This window comes from Emydura macquarii, unplaced genomic scaffold, assembly GCF_026122565.2.
Source record: "Emydura macquarii macquarii isolate MOO-44397 ecotype Brisbane River unplaced genomic scaffold, CSIRO-AGI_Emac_v2 contig_2297, whole genome shotgun sequence".
NCBI lineage: Eukaryota > Metazoa > Chordata > Testudines > Chelidae > Emydura > Emydura macquarii.
In genome coordinates, this window is record NW_027132434.1 from 3,639,958 (window position 1) to 3,661,534 (window position 21,577).

The window sequence follows — 21,577 nt, forward strand, 5'->3', positions numbered from 1 at the left end:
GAAAACATTGATTCGTCATGGAAATGGCAACATATAGTTAACACTAACTGAGCACCACTAGAATTACAAACTAACCATTTGGGGTTATCTAAACTGTGTTGACTGATAGGTGTGATCTATTACTATTTGATGTAATATGGAGAAATTATTTTCCTGTTCAGTTTTTAGAAACCTAGCCATTAAGAATGTTTTATTGTCTTTATTCTGCATATGCAATGTTCATTTTTGTCACTGTGATAATGTTTATAAATTATGAACTTGTTAAGATTCATCATGCATAGTCTTGGCAGAGTTTAATTTTTAAAATAATTTTGATGGGTAGGATTGATGTTTATTTTTAAGCATTTTTTTCAATGTTTATCAATTTAAATTTTTACAGTTGGGGGAAATTATTGGGGGATAAACAATAGGGGAATCAGACAATTATTTAATGTCAGTAAACTTTGAATTTCAAAAAGTTAGAGCTTTATAAACTTAAAACACAAATTGTCAATACCACGTGTCAAAATATATAAAATAAATATCTGTAAAATCAAACTCTAATAAGTACTCAAGCAGCATTTTCTTATTTTACCTATCTGTAAATTTAAGTTATTATTGATGGAAATTTTTTTTGTCAGTTTGCGTGTGTACCATGAAATCAATATTTACTGACATTTACCAATAAAAATTTAAACCAAACCTAATTATGCAGTTCCTTGTTTTTGAATATATGCTGTTGTATGTTTCCTAGAGATTTTTCTTACATGAGAAGTCACATCAATTACATTAAATTAAGCTATCACTTAAAATGATGACAATGAGATCTGGTTTTTCTGGTAACCTGTCATTTATCTATCTAGCTATCATAAATTGTTTTGAGATTGTAAATCTTAATTCATACTTAAAAGCTTTTATTCACAGTATTTTATTATTATTATTGGTAGTAGTAAATGTTTTTATTATGGTCATGCCTAGAGATGTCAATGAAGATTAGGGCTCTGTTGTGCATACCAGAAAATCCCTGTCCTGGATGGGGATGTTTTACAGTCTTGGGAGACAAAACAGACAAAGGTCAGGGAATGGGAATATAATATAAGCAAATGAGTGTGGTGAAGAATTGACACAGCTTCATTAGTTACATGACTTATTGTTTGGGGTTTTTTCCTCTGTTTTGTTTTTTAATTAGGCTAGAGGTAAGGTGAAGTATGGGAACATTAGTAAGAATGATTGAGTAGGAAAAGAAGGTAAAGAGGAACAGTCACAACTTGTCACCTGCTTAGCTGTAATCAGCAGGGTGTGTTCTGTAAGCATCACAGCAGAGTGAGTCTTAAGGAATGATCTGAAGGAAGATAAAGTAGTAGCCGTATGAGTTATGTCTGAGAATTTTTCCTATGCATAAGGGGTGGAGTTGAAGAAAGCTTTTAGAGAGAAGATGACCCGTGGGTAATGGTAAGAGTTCCATGTAAAGAGCTGCACACAAGAAGCCATTTGCACAACAATAACAGCAACAAGTTTTATCAGTCCTACAAAAGCCAGGAACTATGCTGAATATTCTTGAGCACCATCTGTGGTCACTTTATTAACTATTTAGAGAGAGAAACACAGAGAGGGCAGGGTGATAAGGGCTGGGAATGTTGGTAGAATGTGGATTGAGGCTCGCATCATAAATTACTAAATTTGCTAGGTAGGATGGGGCTAAGCTGTGAAGGTCCTTAAAAGATAAAAACAATAAACTTGTGTTTGATGCAAAGGTAAAGAGGGAGTCAGTGAAAGAATTGAAATACAGGGATTGATATGCTTAGAGCGATGAACTAGCATGATGATCTTGGCAGCAGCATTTTAAATGGACTTTCTTGAAAAGAGTAAGGTTGCAGTAATTAAGGCCAGAATTAAAAAGGTCTTGCCATAGTCAAGACACAAAATGATGCACATTTGGATGAAAGTTTTAGCTGTGTAAACAGAGAAAGGTCCTTATCTTAGAAATGTTGTGTAGGAACAAGCAAGATTTCGACATTGTCTGAATGTGTGTGTCTAGAGAGAAGGCTGAGTCAAAAATGACATCCAAATTACAGGCTTGGATCACTAGGAAGGGTGGTGGTGTAGTCCAAAGTAAAGAGAAAAGTGGGAGAGGGGAGATCTTGAAAAGAAAAGATCAAGAACTCAGTTTTTGGTCATATTGAATTTGAGATGTTGACTTGACAGCCACAAAAAGAGGTATCAGAAAGACAGACTGAAATGCTGGATTGAATTGAGGACAGCTTGTGAGTGGAGAGAGGGATTTGAGTCATCAAGAAATAAGAGAGAACACTCAGCTATTTCTGAAGATGAGTACCTAGAGAGAGAGAGGAAAAGAAGAGGAGCACCAAAGATGAAGCCTGGGGCAATACCCACTGAAAAGTGGAGAGGGGACCATCAACAACCCACCAAACAACATACTGAAGGAGCAATAAGACAGGTAGAAGGAGAGTCATAAGACAGAGCTATGAATACCAGTGGAGAACATGGATTCAAAATGTAGGGTCTGGTTGATAGTGTCAAAAGCTGCTGTGAAGTCAAGGTGAATGAGGATGGAATGCAGGTGGTAAGATTAGGACATTGACTATTCTGTTTCCTTCTGCACTGAGCAAAGTAGCTTAAATTTGGTATAATTTGTATAATTTCCTCATCATCTTGATCCTCAAGGCTGTCATTCAACTACTGAACTTTCATCAAACAATAAAATAACTACCTTTGAATGTAATGATAAATTTTAACTGGTACTCAACTGCCCTGTACACAGCTTCAGTGTGAGCTAGCATCAGCTAGTCCCAAATACTTTAGTTTCAGTTTCCATCAAGATTTCAAAAAGAAATTTGAAATTAGTCTCTCAAAGACCCACAAAAACAGATGCTCTCATTAGGGAATCCAACAAAGTGCCCAGGATGAAAGCATTCTCAACAAAAGACCCCGGGTTGTGATACTCACTACCTCAACAGTTCAGGATGAGCCGAAGTCCAATTGTATTCAGATTGGCATGTTAAAATCACCTAAGTACCAGACCGGAAGAACAACCTGGCACTTCTCATAGATAGATTGGAGGCAAAAGAAGATGTGACAAAGTGAGTCCTTACAGATATAAGAGAGTGGTGAAAGACTGTAGAATGGTGAAGGCCCTGTTCCCTATGAGCTGAAAAAAGTTTATCTCAAGTTAACTAGAGATACCTGAGGCCAGTTAAGGGCTGCCAGTGACTTTAAAAAAATCCTTTTCTGGTAAGAGAGAGGAGGGGAGAGATGAGACACAGGTTACAGCAAGGCAATAGTAGCAGCAGCAAGAAGGAATGGCTTCCCCTCAGTGGAAAGCTGTCTCACTTCCCTATAGAGAAAGAAATTAAGGAACAGCTGCTTGGGGGAAGGACTGGCAATGGGAGTAAGCATAGTAGCATAGTAAGGTAATATCCTGTAGAAAGGCAGGGAAAAGTATTTCTGTTTGCATTATGAATTTGGGGGGGTAGTGTTTTTGTTTTTGCTAAAGAAAAATAAAACCAGAGTGAAGAAAAAAAACCTCTGGAGTGAAACTGATTTACTCCAGGCCCCCCACCACCCAAGTGAGAAACACTGAAGCTGACAAGGTGAAGGAAGTACTCTGCCATAAAGGAAAGAACAGAGTAAGGTGATCAGGAGAGAACAAACTGAGGGGAACTGATAGTGGGGGGGAATGAGAAGAGGAGTCAAATGCACCAGGGTGAGGTGCAAGTGTCTGAGCTGAAATTGACATGAGAAGAAGAGGAAAAGAATTTGCCAAGTTACTATGTTGCAGGTACTGTGTTCTGCAAACACCTCATGCTCATTAGTTAGTTTTGAATAGATATGACAAAATAATTTGATGTAGCAAAATGTATTAATTTTGGTTAAAATTTGGCTGAATAATTTATTCAAAGCCAAATCTTGATACACATCTTAAAAACATGTACATTTTCTATAACTAAGTTTACTAAAGAAATAAATATTTCTTGTAACTGAATATTTCTCATGTATATTAAAGCATTTTTTTACATAAAGAGAGATGACTTAACAGTTCTTTTTATAAAGCTGAATAAGAACTTAGTTTTTTCTTTCTAGGATTTTTTTTTAATCATGACATTTTGCTACTTTTTGCCTAAAACAAGAATTACTGAGCAGGGAACTTATGAACATAAAAAGCTAGTGTGTTGGCTCTTCTAAAAACCAAAGCAGAAGAGGCATCAAAAAGAAGCAATTACTGTCAGATGGCACAGCCGCAGACCAGCTAAGAGTTTGAACTCAATTTATAATGGGAATCTAAATGACGGGACCGAGCATCTTGAAATCATGTTTATGTGGATTGGTGCCAGAGCAAGACAAATAATACCTCTTACAGAAACTAAACAGCCAAAAATCTGTGACAGCTCTGTAATAATACGGAAATATAGGTCTGTATTAGTGGTAGTTTGGTCTTTTTTTTAATGACAACATAGCTACCAGAACATAAAATGTGATATGCTGCCTCTGAAGTACACTGTTCATTGAACAAGAATAATCCAAAACCACAGAGTTTTAGCTTAGTTTAGAAGTGGGCAAGACTGTACTTGGTTACTCTCTGTGTAATGGATACCATACATGCTGGTACCCCTAAGTTATAATCTAACATACTGTATGAATGCTTGATATCTGAAAAGCAAATTTTTTTGAGGGAAAGCAATATTTGCCTTTTTATGTATCTTCTTTCTGTTCTTTAAATTAAGAAAAGTATAAAAAAAAAATGTAATGTGGTTTATAATAGGAACCTGACTTAATTCTATCACTAATGGAAGTTGTGAAACCTGACTTTATAACTTACCTTCTTCACTTGGGAATGACACAGATTCATTCCATTGCCCACATAGTACAATGGAGTATTTCTTTGTTGCATTTCCTCAGTCTTTATATACAGATGGATATGTACCCCATTTATTGCAGTTAATACTCAAACACTGTATCATTCTCTCTCTCTCTCCTTGTTTTTATTAGACTGTACCAGAGTGTAACTTGTTCTCTTAATAGTTCATACTTTCTTTAACAGGAGTTGCTAAAAGATCCCTTATATATTGGACTGAGACACAAAAGAGTCAGGGGTCAAGCCTATGATGACCTTCTTGATGAATTCATGCAAGCTGTGACTTCCAGGTATGCAGTATATTTGTGTTATTCACACATATGAATTTCACTGAACTTCAGTCTTGGAGAGAAAGTGTTCCAGTAGTTTAAAAAAAAAGTGGGGTGGGAAGAAAATGGGGAAATTGTTGGCGTTTTGTTTTTCACTCCCTGTGTATATTCTTTTTAAAATTTGATCCATTATGTCAACTCTGTTTTAATACTGAGTTATTCATTACATTTTTGTAGTAAAATTACTAACCTTATTTAAAGTAATCTTTAGAGATGTGCTAGCAAGTTTTGGCCAAATAACTTTTTTGGGTTTGGATTGCGGCATTAGATTGCAGCCTATCCCACACAATTCCCACACATCTTCATTTACATCTTTGAAACAATAATGAGATCTGAGCTGATTTGGCAGCCTGTAGGATGGGCTACTCTACTGCAGTACTCTGATGCTTGGCTATTACTTGTGCCTAGAGTGAACCATGTGCATTTGAAATTCCAGAACTGTTCAGATTTTGCAAGGTGTAGAGTGTCGAGTACTCAAGTGCAAATAAAGAAAGTGTCTCCAGGAGCTTCTGCAGTGAGGCCCAGCAGAAACGTGCCAGCATTTCTGATAGCCTATCATCATAGTTTTAAAGAGGTAAAATAAGGTGTGAGAAAATAGTGGGTACAAATTTACTGATTCAGTCCAATCCTGGAAAATGATTATTTGTCCCAAACATGTTCAGCTTGAGCCCAGGAGATATGTTTTGTGGTTTCTTTACAATTGTTTCTCTCTCCAGCCAGGAAAGAGAAGATATATTTATTTCTGTATTGAAGAGAAACTGCTATTGCCACTTGAAAAATGTACTATATTAATTCAAACAAACAAACAAAACCCATTGAAGACCATACAGTAATTCCAAAAAAAATGAAAGTCTAATCACCTATAGACTTTTTGTAGGCTCCAGCAAAGTACTGTGTTAGCTGTGATTTCACTGCATGGTACAAAATGGGCATTGTACCACAGCCAGGTGTTGGCTGGTGTGACTTCAGGGGCCCTACAGAAAAAAAGAAAAGGTAATCTTTTCATTATATTTGTGCTAACTGCTCCTTGGCTGGTTAATGGAGTCATTCAGCACATTTTGCTGAATTGCAGTACGTAAGGTTTTTGTAGATTACCATTAGCACATGAAATATTATGTAAAGCTGATTTCTACTATCTAGTAAATCTTCATATATTTGGTTTATAATATAAGCATGGTGGAGTCTATCAAGCAAGTGCAAGTGTTTTTGAATAAAATACTGTAATGTAAATAGTAAAGGATATGTGGCAAAACTTCACTTACTCTATAAAAGTTCCACAGGAATGTCTTCAAAAAAAAAAAAAAAAATTGACTTTGAAGTACTATGTCCCAGGTCCACCAAAATGTTGCCCCATTTCCCTTTAGCTAACGAGGGAGTCTGCTAACTGAGCAGTGCATACCTACTAAATTGGGGATTGTGCGGCTGCTGCCTTTCTTCCTTTCCCTCAGGTCCTGTAATTGTGACCTAATGGCTTCATAAGAGGTATCTTGGGCCAATGGTGTATCTTCTTCCTATGTAGTTCATCTGTTATGGACTGACTCAATGCTTTGAGCGCCTTCCAAAGCAGGAGAACTTCCAAGGATCCTGCCTTAATCAATCACTGCACACAGGCCTATCCTAACTTAACTCTCCTTTTTCTGTTGTTTTTTTTTTTTTACCCTACAGAAAGTCATTGTTTTTTGTAACAAAGATTTGGAATATAGTTTTGTCATCCACAATTATCAAATAACAATATCTGAAATTTACCCAAAATAATTTCTGATCATTAAACATTTGGAGGTCTTGCCTTCCTTTGGGTTTATGTACCTTAAACTTTTTAACAGTACTGTTAGTGCTCCAAATCTCAGCCTTCACTGAGTGAGTCTTCCAATAAGTCCTCCCATACCGGTTCAAGGCATCGGAAACATAAGCACTTACCGGCTCCATCAGAGGCAGCACTGTCATCTCCAGATCCTCTGGGGTCATCAAGTCCAATGTCTTTGTCTTTACTTGGTCCTTGGTTGTACAGACAATCCAGACCATCTCAGCACCGTTGGCTCCACCGGCAGTGCAAACACTGACAATAGGTGGCTTGGCAGAATCTGATTTTTATTTTTTTTTATAATTTTGACAAATAATATAGATGTTTGTTGTTAAACATTTTTTATTTTTATCTATTTAAATTTTCATAGTTGCAGGCAATTATTGGGAGGGGAAGAGATCAGGTATTAATTATTTAATGAAAGTACACACTGAGATACAAAAATTTAAAGCTTTCTGAATGGTACCGCTACTCCAGCTCCAATTATGTTGGGATCACAACATGTTTTATAAATGTTAAGGACTCTAATTAGCTTCTAAGCAGCATTTTTATTTCTTTGCTTATTTGTAAAATTTTGATTTGTATTGATGGAAATATTTTCTCATTGGTTTGTGTATCTATGGTGAAATTGCCATTTCTCAACATTTATCTATAAAAATCTAATCCTTTCAAGCCTAATAGAGGACTTACCTGTCTCAGTACTTCAACTCATCCAGCCTTCCTGTTTGCAAGAGCTCTTATGTGTCTCCCTTTTCTCAGACTCTCCACTACTACTAATAGTCTACTATTGACCGCTAAGGAGTTTTTGGCAGTGTTGGTCCCATTAATATAATCAATGCACCTGGTACCGTCAATGTAGACACTTCTGACATCGTCAGCACCACCAGTGTTTTCAATGTACCTGATGCAGCCAGCTCCAAAAGCAATGCTTCTGAGGTCAGCTTTGCCAGCTCAATCAGCCTCACCTGAGCCTTCAATGTCATTGATGCAGTGGACTTCAACCCTTTTCTGGCATCAAATCAGCATTCAGACTGCCTCATCCTGTATTGTATACAGACCTCAGGGTGTCTCCCACATGAAGACCTCCAGGAAGTCCAACAGAAATGACCCCTCCATTTCCTGAGGAATCAGACATTTCCTCTTTAGATTGAATCTGAGAGGCACAAGTCACCATCCCAATTTTTCAGATCACCTTGTAGACATCATAACAGGGACACAGGTATTAAGGATTTATGGGCACTTAAATTGTGGGTTACTTTGTGTGGCCATACTGGTTGTTGCCAATACCAAGGGATTTGAGACCTCCATCAGAATCTAATACCAGAAGGAGTTCTCCTTTTCCAGTCCAAGAAACTTCTCACCAGGCTTCCCTGACTGTTCCTTCTCCCATAGGTTTGGATCCTACTGAACATCCTTGGATATCCCTCCACATATTTCTTCCTCATCTCTAGATGAAATTGTTACCCCTGAGTCCACTCTCTATCTCTAAAGGATTTTAAGGTCTTCTAGGACCTAATGAGAAGAATGGCTACTTCTTCTTCAAGTATTGTCCCTATGGGTTCTCCACTGTAGGTGACTTAGGCCTCTGCCCACAGTTTCACAGAACATTATGTGATCACTGGAGATTTGGCCTCTGATGCCATCTTCAGCTCCATAGTACTGTCTGTATTAACAGACACCACTCTGAAGCTCCAGTCCTGAAAGTCTCCCAGGCATCTCCGAGATCTCTAGGAGTATACATTCCAAACTCAAAGAGAAAAGAATTTAGACTCGGTACTACTACAGATCACATTTTCAGCAGAGATTCCACGACTCTTGACATCGCCAGGGTGACTTCATCTCCATCAGGCCCTTCTCACAAGACACTGACAGCCTCCTAAGCAATCATTTTCACCACCTCCTAATGGACGGCATACCAATCTGAACACAACCCACCTTTTGGAAGACAACTATCACTCTTTCCAGTATTTGGAATGAAACAACATTGGACAGATGGATGCTCAGCACTATAAAGAAGAGAGATATTATCCAGTTCATCTCTTCCCTTTCCCCAACCCAGTTTCTCCATCCCTTTTCAGGGACCCATCTCACAAGATCATGTTGCTTCAAGAAGTATGGTCTCTTCTGGAATTGGAAGTGATAAACCTTTCTTGTCATCACAGAAGGAAAGGATTGTATTCCTGTTACTTCCTAATTCCCCAAAGGTCTAGGTGTCTATGTCCAATGTAGCTCTCCAGGAAGATGAACTGATTTATCAAGAAAATCAAGTTCACAATGGTTACCCTCTCTTCCACTATCCCTTTCCTCGAAAGTGGAGATTGGTATGCTGCCCTCGATTTGCAGGATGTATACTTCCATGTGGCAATACTTCCTGGCCAGAGGAAGTACCTTTGCTTTATAGCAGTACCCAGTGCTCTCCTCTGGCCTGTTGTCAGCCCCAAAGAACTTTACAAAACACATTGCTTGATTTTGAGGGTATATATTGCTATGGCAGGGGTCATCAGGTGGTGGTATTACACATTCTTCCAAGTTCTTTTTCTTAGTGTGCAAGCAAGTTTTTAGCCTTGGAATCAATAGTTGTGCTGCTGTTTAATTTTTTTTATACAAGCGCCTGGTAGAGGGAGTAAGAAGCAGCAAAGCTTGCTCTCTGCGTTGGTCTCCATTTAGAGTCAGTTCTTAAGCTGCTGCCTGGGAACCAGACGCTTGTGTTGGGCTGAGATTTCTGAAAGAAGGATTTGCCTGCACTTCTGTTCCAGGACTGGTATATGTGTAAATAAAGCAAATTACACTTACAATATGCCCATCTCACTGAGCTCTCCTCCACTGGGAAACTAATTTGTAAGACTCCAACATCTGCTACTTTTTGGGAAAGGGGCATGTGGATGTCGGAAGAAAGGGTGAATTAAAACCATAAAAAGATTCTAAGTCTACTGAATTTTAAGGACCTAAGCACTTTATGATTTCTGCATGTGAAGCATCTTTGGTTATCAAAGGGAATATTTACAAAACGTTTTATCATTGACAAATTATGGCTCTCTGTCTTTCCTGTTATCCAGTTCTGCTTTTCTTTTCTCTCACATTAACAGCTGAAAAACTGATCTGCTTGTCCTGGATCTAATGGCAAATATGAAAGAAACGGAACTGTTAGAGTAGAAAAGTATGGAAGTGCCATAAATTAAAGGCTTTTGCCAGCGCTTTGATAGTAACAATATGTCATGAAAAATCACGACATGATGAAAGTATGAGAATTGGCAGGCCTTGATATTTGTTTATTTAACTGAAACCCCTGAAGTTCCAATTGGTACTAGCGAATTCTATTTAGCACCAGGCAGTTTATATCTACTACATAGATATATGAAAGTTGTATATTTGAAATATTCCTTTAGCATACTGAATTATGTTATAGGCTATGCGACTTTTTCATAAATAAAGGAAGGCTTTGTTCCTTTCTTGCATGAAAAATTTGATGGAAATGTTGGTATGTCTTCTGAAAGGAAAAGCAGCAAATTATAATGAATCAGTAAAACAGAGCTGAGAAAGAAACAGAACGTGCTTTTCCAACTATGCCATATCCTTATTTTTTCTTATTATGCCTGTTGTGCATCATCCATCAAAGTTCTCTCTGTTTACCATGAGTTCAAGTCCACTTTCTAAAGTTAGTCTTTGTTCTCTTTTATTGTACTTCTGTTGCATCTGTTTACATTATTATATTGTGTATACTTTGGATATAAACGCATAGCATATGCATGTGAAGTATTAGTGTATATATATATACACACACAACTGTGGCTAGTTCTACAGACTAATTTCAGACAACCACATGATCAACAGCATAATGTCAAATAAGGCTTCTTCAAATCTGAACCCTTGTCTACTGAAAGGACATTTCTGTACATGCACCCACTCTCTTTTGTTTTAGTTTTTTAAATTTTAAAAGAAAAGAAGAAAAAATATATAACTTGTAAAGGAAAGAAATTTAAAGGTCTTTTTAGCTACATTTTTCAGAGAAACAAGTCTCTCGATTTTACAGATTGATGCAGCATCACATTCAATTATGTCACTGCCTGTGTATTCAAAAAGACAATGCCTTCTGGAAACCAAGTCAGATTAAGATATAGTTTCCTTAAGTATAGTCTTATAAAGTATATAGTCTCCTAAAGTATTGGATACTCCATTCCAAAAAATAAACCTGCTCTATAATTTTCCATAAATGTTATTAATAAAAAAAGATATTTAAAAATTTTTACGTCTACTCCCTACAAAAATATTATAGTAGGATATCTAGTGCAGTATCCTTATGGAATGAAACTAATGCAATGCAGATATTTTCCAGATGTGTGTAGGCAGAGGCATATATCTGGATTTTTGTTGGCACATATCCAGTGAACAGCTTTAGTTTCTATTCTCATTGCCCTGTGGGTGTATGCTATAATTTCCCTGGCCATCACCAGCTGTTTCTTCCTCCAGTGCCAATATGGTGAAAATGACTCATTTTGGAAAAAATATTTTGGATGGAAGAAATATGCTTTTTAACGTGAGAAAAATGGACAAATATTTTCACCATTGAAGTACATGACTCAGACTGGAATCCTGACTCAAAGCTGTTTTTCATATTCAGCCTCAAGGGTTATTGATCATAAAACATTAAATAGAAAGAAGAAAATTTTCCCTAATGACAATTGTTTCTCTTAAATAGTGGTATTTACAGAAGAAATTTAAAGAGGAAGGATAGTTAGGTGTTTAGGGACTGGCTTCATTTTCTTGATCCACCAGAGACATCCTGCATAACCTTGGGGGAGTCACGTTTAATCCCTTTGTGCATCAGTTCCTTCTCTGTAAAATGTACCTCCCCACTTTGCAAGGGTTTGTGAGGATAAATACATTGAAGATTATGAGGTGCTCAGATATTATGGTAATGGGGCCATATAAATGCCTAATATAAATATATATGTAGAGCAGAGATTTAGTATGTAAATGGAATGGGGGTCGAGACTGATAGATTTGGATAGAAGAAAGGCTTCTTCTTTGTTAACAGTAGCACTCAATTCTGATTACATGATGCAAGTGAATTTAAAATGGATGGGGCTTTGCACTAGAGAATTCCCCCTGTAAAGGGGTATCTTCACCATCATAAATGAGGTAACTCCTCTCCTCTACCTCCTGGCTGGAACACCCTATGGCTGTAAGGGAAGGAGCGGGCATGGCAGGGGCACCACCTTACTCCCCTGTGCAGGCTATGGGTTGTACAGGTTACTGCACAATGAGGAGAGAAACCTCTGCACACAGTTGGGTAGGGAGTGGGCAGGGAATAGCCTTGGCTTTGCATCTCCCACCCATCAGTGTTCTGGCAAGCCAGCACAAAGGGGGAAGTAATCTACTACTGGTCTAGTAACATATTACTTCCCCCCAGCAGCGATAGAATTACGGCTGTTAAAATCTAGACCTATGTATTATCCTTTAGAACAATAGGAGCACAAAGTTAATGCATATTGTAGAAATAATTATTTTCTCATTGTGTGTGACAGCTTTCAATTTCATTCTATCAAGACGGCAGATATTGGTTATAGATTTATAGATTCCAAGGCCAGAAGGCACCATTGTGGTCATCTAGTCTGACCTCCCTCATAATACAGGCCATAAAACTTGCCCAAAATAATTTGTAGAATATATCTTTTAGAAAAACATGCAATCTAGATTTAAAAGTTGTCAGTGATGGAGAATTCACCATGACCCTTGGTAAATTGTTCCAGTGATTAATTACCCTCACTGTTAAAAATTTGTGTCTTATTTCCAGTCTGAATTTGTCTAGCTTTATAGAGTCAGTGTTATGGTACCTTGAAAATAACATCAGTTGTGTTATTGTTGTAATAGTAATAGTTTGATTAAACCAATTCTCCATATATTTAAAAAAAGATCAACTGTGTTGGTTTTACATTTATGAACTCCAAACCAAGCTGTTGACAAATGTAATACAACATGCTTTGCATTAGTATCATAGTGTAGTGATTAATTCCCATTAGCTTGATTATTTTGCAATATTATTCACAGCTGTTAACCGAGTTTGGTTTCACATTGTGCATTACTCAACAATTCCATTTGATGTTAGGTTTTCTAACCTTGTGAACAACTGTATTGTTTAAATATCAGAAAAATAAAATATATAAACAGTTTTAAACAAGATGTTTTCATTTATTATTAGATTAGAATATAGTGTGACTTGTGAGTAATTTCTTAATTAACTTGGAAAAGCCCTTGATTATGGTAAGGAAATGTACTGGCAACAGATCAAAGGAAAAGGTGACTGGGGCTGCACATCACTAAGGAGTGGTTGAACCATCCAGTAATTTTGACAGTATATACAGCACCTAATTGTGAATACAGGTTATATTTTGGTGCATTTGCCCTTATTTGCATCGTGGCAGCATAAGCCCAAAATTTGGACAACGGGAACTAATGGACCTGATAATGTTAGAGCAGTATGAAGCGTCTGATAGAGACGATACAGTCATGATAGTTTCTGGACAAACTAGAGGTGGAGCCATTGGCAATATTATCCTGGCTATAATGCATGCTAAATCTGAGGGAGAATGAGTTAAAAGACAGAGAAGCTATTGTGGAGAAAAATGAAGAGGCGTGGGAATGCCAAATGTGGGCTATACATGGCAAGCACCCAGAATATAGAGGAAGTCATCAGCGCATTGTATTGTGTTTTTGGTGTGAAAAAAATGAAGACATTTTAACCCAATAAATATACTGTTAGTCTGGGGAAATATATGGTCTGGGCTGAGGTCACAGAATACATGGGATGTTACAGGTAGCAATCAGATTGGGTCACCTGTCAATGAGAAGAATGGATTTTCTGTCAACGTCAGACTTTAGGTCCTGAGTGGATTGCACAGAGGAAAAGAAAAGTGAGCACATCCTGGGTTGAAGTGAGAGGCTGTGGTGGGTGCAGTTTGTTAACTCTATCGGAGATGAGAGGAAGGTAGGAATGAATCTTTGAGGAGAGGGAACTAAGGAGTTAGCACAGAAGAGGTCCTGGAAACCCAGGGACAGTCAAGTTCAAGGAGGGAGTTTGTTCCATTATTGTCTTGGAGTTACCCCTGCCTGAGTTGGTATTATAGTTAAGTTTGGGTTTTAACACAGTCTATTTGCTTTGTTATGGATAGGGCTGTGGCTCCTGAGCACTGGAGCCACGTTGTGGAGGAGGGGAGGTGCTGAAGCAACAGTGCTTAGAAGCATCACATAAGACATACTGCTTCCTAGATGCTGTGCTGAGCATGGCGAGTAGTGAGACTTGCTGCATTTTAGAAAATTGTAACTAGTTCTCCCCCCAGTGCAAAAGTTGGGCCTATGGCCCCACCTACACACACCCCTCTAGCTAGCACTGGAATCAGACCTGATGCTCCCCTGAATTTCCTAGAAAAGACAACCTGAAGTGTACTTGTCCTGATATGGGTGCAGTTGGGGTAGAAAAAGGCTTCCTGGTGCTTCTGTACTTTAGTACATTCACACAAGAGCAGCTATAATTTGCCCTTGACCTTTGTTGTTGTTGCTTCTGTTAATAAACGTTTATATAAAGGCAGTACCAAAGAACCCACCACAATCAGGCCTCATTGTGTTGGGTATTCTACAAACCCGTAGTATAAAAAGCCCAGCGGGCTTGCAATCTATAAAACTGATGCTGTGCTTTACAGTGCATAGTAGGTATGTTGATATTAGATGATATAGTCAAATGCTGTTGTCTTCTTGGTGAAATAATTTATTTCAGGTAATTTTAATATAAAGCAATTTGACTAATGATGTACATGTATTATTCTGTCTTGGTCCCCTGTCATCTTCTACATCCTATCTCTGGATTGTCTTTTCTGCAAACAAATCTTTAAATATCCGTTTTTATGTGGATGACTCACAAGTCTATATTTTACCTGGAAACTGTCTCCCTCTATCAAAACCAAAATCTTGGATTGTCTTTCTGATGTCTCCTTGTGGATATCTAGTTACAAACTGAGTTCTTGATCTTTCTACACAAACCCACCCCTACTACTACCTTTCTCTGACTTGGTGGACAGCTCCACTCTCCTCTCTCTCATGCAGACCCATAATCTCATCCTCATCTGTAACACAGCCCTCTCTTTTAACTCTCAAATCCCAACTGTCTAAAACTTCCTGCTTCTTCCTGCACAACATCTTCGGCTACGTTTACACTGACAGCAGCAAAATCGCCGCCGCCAGATCGATCTTTCAGGATCGATTGAGCGGTCAGTATAGACCCGCTCAATCGATCAGGAAGTCGACTGATAAGTCCACCCCGTCAAGTAGCATAGTGCTGTGTTGACGGGAACAGTGTAAACAGCGCGCAGAAGGGAAGTTGAGCAGTCGACGTCAGTTACGCAAACTACTCTGCGTAGTTTGTGTAACTCCCGTCAACTGCCGCCGAATCACGCGGTCAGTGTGAACAAGCCTTTCAAGATGTGATCACATTACCCATCCCTGTCCACAGTGCCAAAACTGCTGTCTTAAACTCTGATCATCTTGTGCCTTGACTGCTGTAAGCTCCTCTTTTCTAATCTCAATGTCTGCAACTTTGCCCCCTTCCCTCAAAAATTCATTCAAAACACTACTATTAAGATCATTTTCCTGCCTTCCTGTCTCTGTCTCTGTCTCTGTCTCTCTCTCTCTCTCTCTCTCACACACACACACACACACACACACACACACACACACACACACACACACACACACACACACACACACACACACACACACCCTTTAAACCCCTGCACTGAGCTTCCCCTCTTCTACTGCATCAAACACAAATGTCTGGTTCTGACCTTAAAAGTGCAATTTAGCCCTGCCCTACCTATCCTTCTTCATATTTTATGACAAGGTTGGCACAGTGAAAGTGGAAGCCAATCATCTGATTTTCTGCCTCTTTGATGAGCACTTTCTTCCATGTGGACCCCTACTGAAATCTGAATAAAGGAAGCCAAATCACCACTAGTGGAGCACCAATAGGGACATAACTTGAAGAAAAAGAGAAGGTTACTCACCCTGTGCAGTAACTGAGATTCTTTAAGATATGTGTCCCTATGGATTCTCCACTACCCGCCCTCCTCCCCTCTGCTTTGCAGCTGAAAACATAAGCTCTGTGGCAAAGAAGGAACTGTAGGCGGTCAGACCACACTGCGCTATATATACGTCCTGCGTACAGCATGTGTGTGCGGGGGCGCACACGTGCAGTCCAACAGGTACTGTTGATGAAGATTTCCAATCCCAAAAACAAGAGCTCTGTATCTCAGTAACAATTCATTTCTTTTGAAAGGTCATTGCAGCTGGTGGATGGAATCACTGATGTAAAAAAGAGTTAAGCTCCTGTATAGCAGCCCCCACCTAAAACAAAGGCATGTGTGAATCCACCGAAGAATTTGAGTTATGTGGGTGGAGATCTTTGTTGGCTATTGTCTTGTGCAAAAGTGGTGTGTTTATGTGAGAGAGCGAGAGAGAGAAACAGAAGAGCACACAAAAACAGATTTAGGCCCAGATCATCAAAAAGACACTTAACTTCCATTGATCTAGGCCCTAGAAAGGATGGAAGATGCGCAAAACCTGAACAAGAAGGGTAAAAGTCCCCTGGGGCTGTAACAAAGAAACTGTCTCCTGTTTTTTAATTCTTCCTGTGTTCAGGGAAACAGGATTTTGTACATGCCTTGTAAATAAACAAAATTTTGTTGAAGGTATGTGACTCCATCATCAATTTCTCCTCCTAACTAGAACAACATGCAAGATGGAGAATTTTTGGCTAGCTGCTCAGGCCAAAATGAGTAACTATTATTAGTTTTATCCATCAATCTGTCTTAGATACTTGTGTGCCACCCATTACCGGAGTAACTGAGCATCTTACAATCTTTTATGTATTTAACCTCACTGTGTGGTGGGAAAGTACCATTCTCTCCCATTTTACAGATGGGAATTGAGCCAAAGGTACTTGATTTCAGTGGGAGTTAGGCCCCTAAATGCCTTTGAGGATCTGGGCCCAAGTGACTAATGGCCAGATTTTTAAAGGTGTTTAAGACCGTAAAGATTCAGATAGGCACTCAGTGGGATTTTCAAAAGAGCCTAAGTGCCTAATTCTTATTGGGAGTTGGGTGCCTAGGCATTTTTGAAAATTCCACTAGGTGCCTATCTGCATCTTTAAGTCCCTAATACCTCTAAAAATCTGGCCTTAAGAGATCGTCCCACTGTTGTACAGAGGTCTGTGGTAGAGGAGAAATTGAAGCTGGGTTTTCTTCTGGCTGGCACCCTAACCATTCTGAGCTATAGTTGCCCAAGTTCTGATTTAGATACAGATTTGGTGTAATTTATGGGTTGGAGTGTGTTTCCTGTTCCCCTGCCTTCCATCTCTCCCATTCCACTTAAATGACAGATTTTCTTCTGAATATGGGGAAAGACATCTTTTCATCTGATTTTGCTACCTTTTTATATATCAAATACAGTGCTGTGGGGTACACTGAAGAATTTCTTGGTGAGGAAAGCTGAAGAGTGCTTTTCTGAATTGCAAAACAGTAGAATGTATTTGTTTTACTGATTTATTGCCTTTTGACAGCAGAGGTGAGGGGCAGTATTTGACATCTATAATATATTTTGACACTTCTTGGAAAATCCAGACATGCATCCCTCTTCTGCATTAGCAATCACTGCTGTTTATGCATAACTGCAAAGAATATTAGCATGCAGATGGCTGAAAAATGATGTATGACACAGTTCAGGACACACCATAATATGCAACTTACTTTTAACATGGACATTTGATGTCCATGGTGCCAATGCTAATAAGGTCTATGAAAATCTCATATTACTTAGCTAATGTGTTTGCTAAATCAAACCCTTTGAATTTTTAATACCAGTTTATTTGAATGGCTGGATTAGTTGAATTAGTTGAATTGAGTCACCCTGTTATTGATTGTCAATCAGATTGGGTAATAGCTAACTGATAACTCACCTTTGACATAACTATGAGTGACCATAAAATTAAAAGCAAAATGATCCATATAGTACATATTAAAAAATTGAACTAGGTGATTTAGTGATGCAGAGATCTTTATTTTCTCTCAATACCTTACTTTTTTAATTTTGTAAGGTTTAGAGTAATTAGAGAGGAATTTCTACTGCTATTCTTATATTGGCTTCTGCAAAAGGATATTCCTTTGTTGCTTTGTCTCCCACACAATGCTAGTTTTATCATTTGTCCACACACAAGTGGGATCCAGCTGAGTACAAAACCAGACAGTTATCTGTTTCAGATTTTATGCTTTGGAAATAATAATAGAAGTGTCACTTAATCGCTTAACTTTATTTCAGAGGTGGTGGGTTATAACTTCAAAGTTAATCATTCTTCTCTTTTGCCAGTTTGTCACCAGTGTGAGTGGCTACTGGAAAGAGATTGCTGTCTAGCTGCACTGAAAATAAATTATACACAGTTCAATAAAAACATAAGTTAATCGTAATTATACCAGCAGACATATGGTAGTACTTGGAGAAGCAGAACCAAGTTATTCTTATGCAAGTTATTATATGCAACCATATGCAAGTTATTCTTTCTAGAAAGTTAATCAAAGCACATAACAAAATTAAACTGTTTCTTTTTACATTATAGTTATTGTATGAGGAATTATTACTGATAGAAGTAAATAATTCTTTACTAATTTGAACTGCTGTATAGAAAAATATAGCTATGGTTATTTGGAATCTTTATCCTTCCAGGAAGTTAGAACCTATTTACAAACTAGACGGCCAATCTAGAAAACACGTATGTGAGTAATTTTATTCACATGAATGAATTTATTCATGTGTATATGTTTTTGTAGGATCAGGTATAATATCAGTCAGCGTTGTAGAAATTGAAATATTTTATAAACAATTTAGTTTAATATTTTTGTATAAGACAAAGCCGCTGAAGGTATAGAGTTCTGTAGCTATACTAAGTTTAGAGAGAAATATATTGATATAGCATTTGTTATATTAAAAAATCATTAGTGCTATATGTAATTAAACACAGGCACTAAATTAATTTAAGTCTTATGCAGTTTTGTCTCCTCAAAGAAAATATTTTAGAGGATGATCAGTCTAGATTTATGTGACCACCATATCTGGTTGCCTCATCTAGATTTGTATTTATATAGTTAGGGATGGAAATCTTTCGTGGTATCTTGTAATATTTCAGAGACTATTTCTCACAGGTTTTTCACATATTGCAGTTCTTTCGTGCTTGGCAATTTACTTGACTTTGCACATTTTAAAATTTCTTAAACCTATTTATTCACTGAGGGCTTTATCCTGCACAAATGAAATCAGTGGGAGTTTTGTAATGGAATTCAGTGGAAGCAGGATCTGACCCCTTGAGTCGCAATTCTGCAATGATCTCTGTGGGGGCACATCCCTGCACACATGTGAAACCCTGTTGATTTCACAGGGTGGCACCAGCATCCACCCATGTGTCACGCAGGCTGGCTTGAGTGGGGGGGCATTTAGTATGTTGTGTGACATCAGTATGGCAGAATCATGATAATGCATGTGAGATATATCATGTCAGGTATCGTTAGAAAGAATATATCATGCTGAGTAAGATACTAATACTTATATTCATGTATTATATGTAAAATGAAAGTTATGGATGTATTAATATTTCTGTATGTCAATTTGGGCTGGCTGCAACACACGCTAGACAGAGAGGTGGCAAGACAATAGCCTGCTTTAATGGCCCATTGAGACACTCAGAAGGGAGGGGCCCAAGCACACCTGAAGAGTCACCAGGATTGGCCCATGTGACTCTGGACTCCAGTTTGGTTCTTGTGACTGTCCACAGGCCGCATGGCCGGGGGAGGGGGTTTATAAGATTACCACAGAATCCATTTTGTCTTTGCTCCTGTCCAGTCTGCAGACACACACCTACCTCTGGATCAATTCATCTTGCAACTGAAATGAAGGACCTAGACCCATCCAAGTATTGGATGTGAACCAGAGGGAACTATACAAGCCTGCAAATCCACATTTCTTCCAGAAACCTGATGTATATGGACTTTTAATCATTTGTATATTGGTGATTTGCTTTAACCCTTTAACAATTCTTATGGTTTATTTCTTTCTTTTTACAATAAACCTTTAGTTTTAGATACTAAAGGATTGGCTGGCAGCGTGATATTTTAGGTAAGATCCAAACTTATGTTGAACTGGTACTGTGGCTGACCCCTTGGGGTCAGAGGGAACCTTTTTAGTAAAGAGCATAGAGTTCTAGTAACTGGTCTCTTTACTGGACCTAGTGCTGATTTGGGAGCCTGGAGCTGAAATGCAGTAAAGGGGGCTGTGGGCATTTGTGGACTGGCTTCTTGATATCCAGAGTGGGGGAATCAGAAGCAGTTCGAGGCTGGTTGGGAAGCCAGCCTTCAGTGTCACTCACCAGCACGGGGAGAAATCTGCTCTCCTTTTGCAGCCTGCCCTGACCTTGTCATTATCAGTTGGCTACCCTGGGCATGGACGGGTCACACCATGTGGAGCTCATTGCAGGATCAGGACTTAAATTGAAACACTGAAGCATCAGCTTCATTACTGATACACGATTAGGGCTTTCTGCAGAAAATATGATTTAAGGTTTAAGCATTTAGTGCTTGTTTTACTACTGCCTTACTACCACTACTGCTTTTCTCCAGAGTAACTCTAATGATTTCAATCGAGTTACACTGGATAAAAGCTGGAGTCAGTGACCTCTCATACTGATAATATCTAATTTAGATAATATAACTTTTTAATATGTAAAAATAAAATGCTTTATTAATTTGCTGATGACACTACATTTAGAAAGACCTAGTATTTTCTGGTTCTAAGACAGACTACTTAACAATTTTTTGTTGTTGTTGCTATTTTGCAGGAAAACCACAGAAGCTGTAAATTATACATGGAAAATATTTTTAAAGAACAGTATTTACAGGCTAAGAGTGCTGAGTGCAGCTGGTTTGGTGTATTATCCAAATCAGATCTCAAAATGGAAACCAGCTGCTTACATGTTGCTTTTAGCTGAAATACCAATATATGTCAAATGTCCTAAACTGGGTACTTCTGACGTAATATACATTGGGGATAGTAGACATTAGCCTGATGTCAGATCCAGCTGTAAATTATACTAATTTAATTTTTGTACTGAATCTCAAATATTGAAGTTCCTCACCATAAAGAGATTCATTTAAGTAATTTAGTATATAATCCCAGGTAAATCTAATGAAAGAATCACATTTCCACAGGGTTCCTATCTGTGTTAATAAAGTTATTTCAGGTCTGGCATTTCATGGTATTAGGTTATTTCATCATCCCAGCAAATAGTTCCTGTTCATTGGTTCAGGATCACAGGACTCTTATGGACCGCTTTATATTCATCCAATAGGCTTTCTCGCTTGACCCATATAGGCAGACACATTTTGGATCTATGTTAGGCACAAGGATTAATATTGGGGGTACAGAAATGCTCTCTTGTCTTTAGTTCATTCATCTCCTCCTACAGACTGGTCACAGACTCACTCTTTCCCAAATAGGAAAATGCACTAC

At 38.2% G+C, this 21,577-nt stretch overlaps 1 protein-coding gene across 1 annotated transcript in view; it reads left to right on the forward strand.

Moving 5' to 3' along the window:
- Positions 1 to 21,577, forward strand: part of ME1 (malic enzyme 1) — a 357,418-nt gene that overhangs the window by 175,468 nt on the left and 160,373 nt on the right. The window contains exon 6 of the mRNA XM_067560758.1: positions 5,039 to 5,142. Coding sequence (XP_067416859.1) covers positions 5,039 to 5,142 — 104 coding nt within the window. The remainder of the gene's footprint in view (positions 1 to 5,038; positions 5,143 to 21,577) is intronic.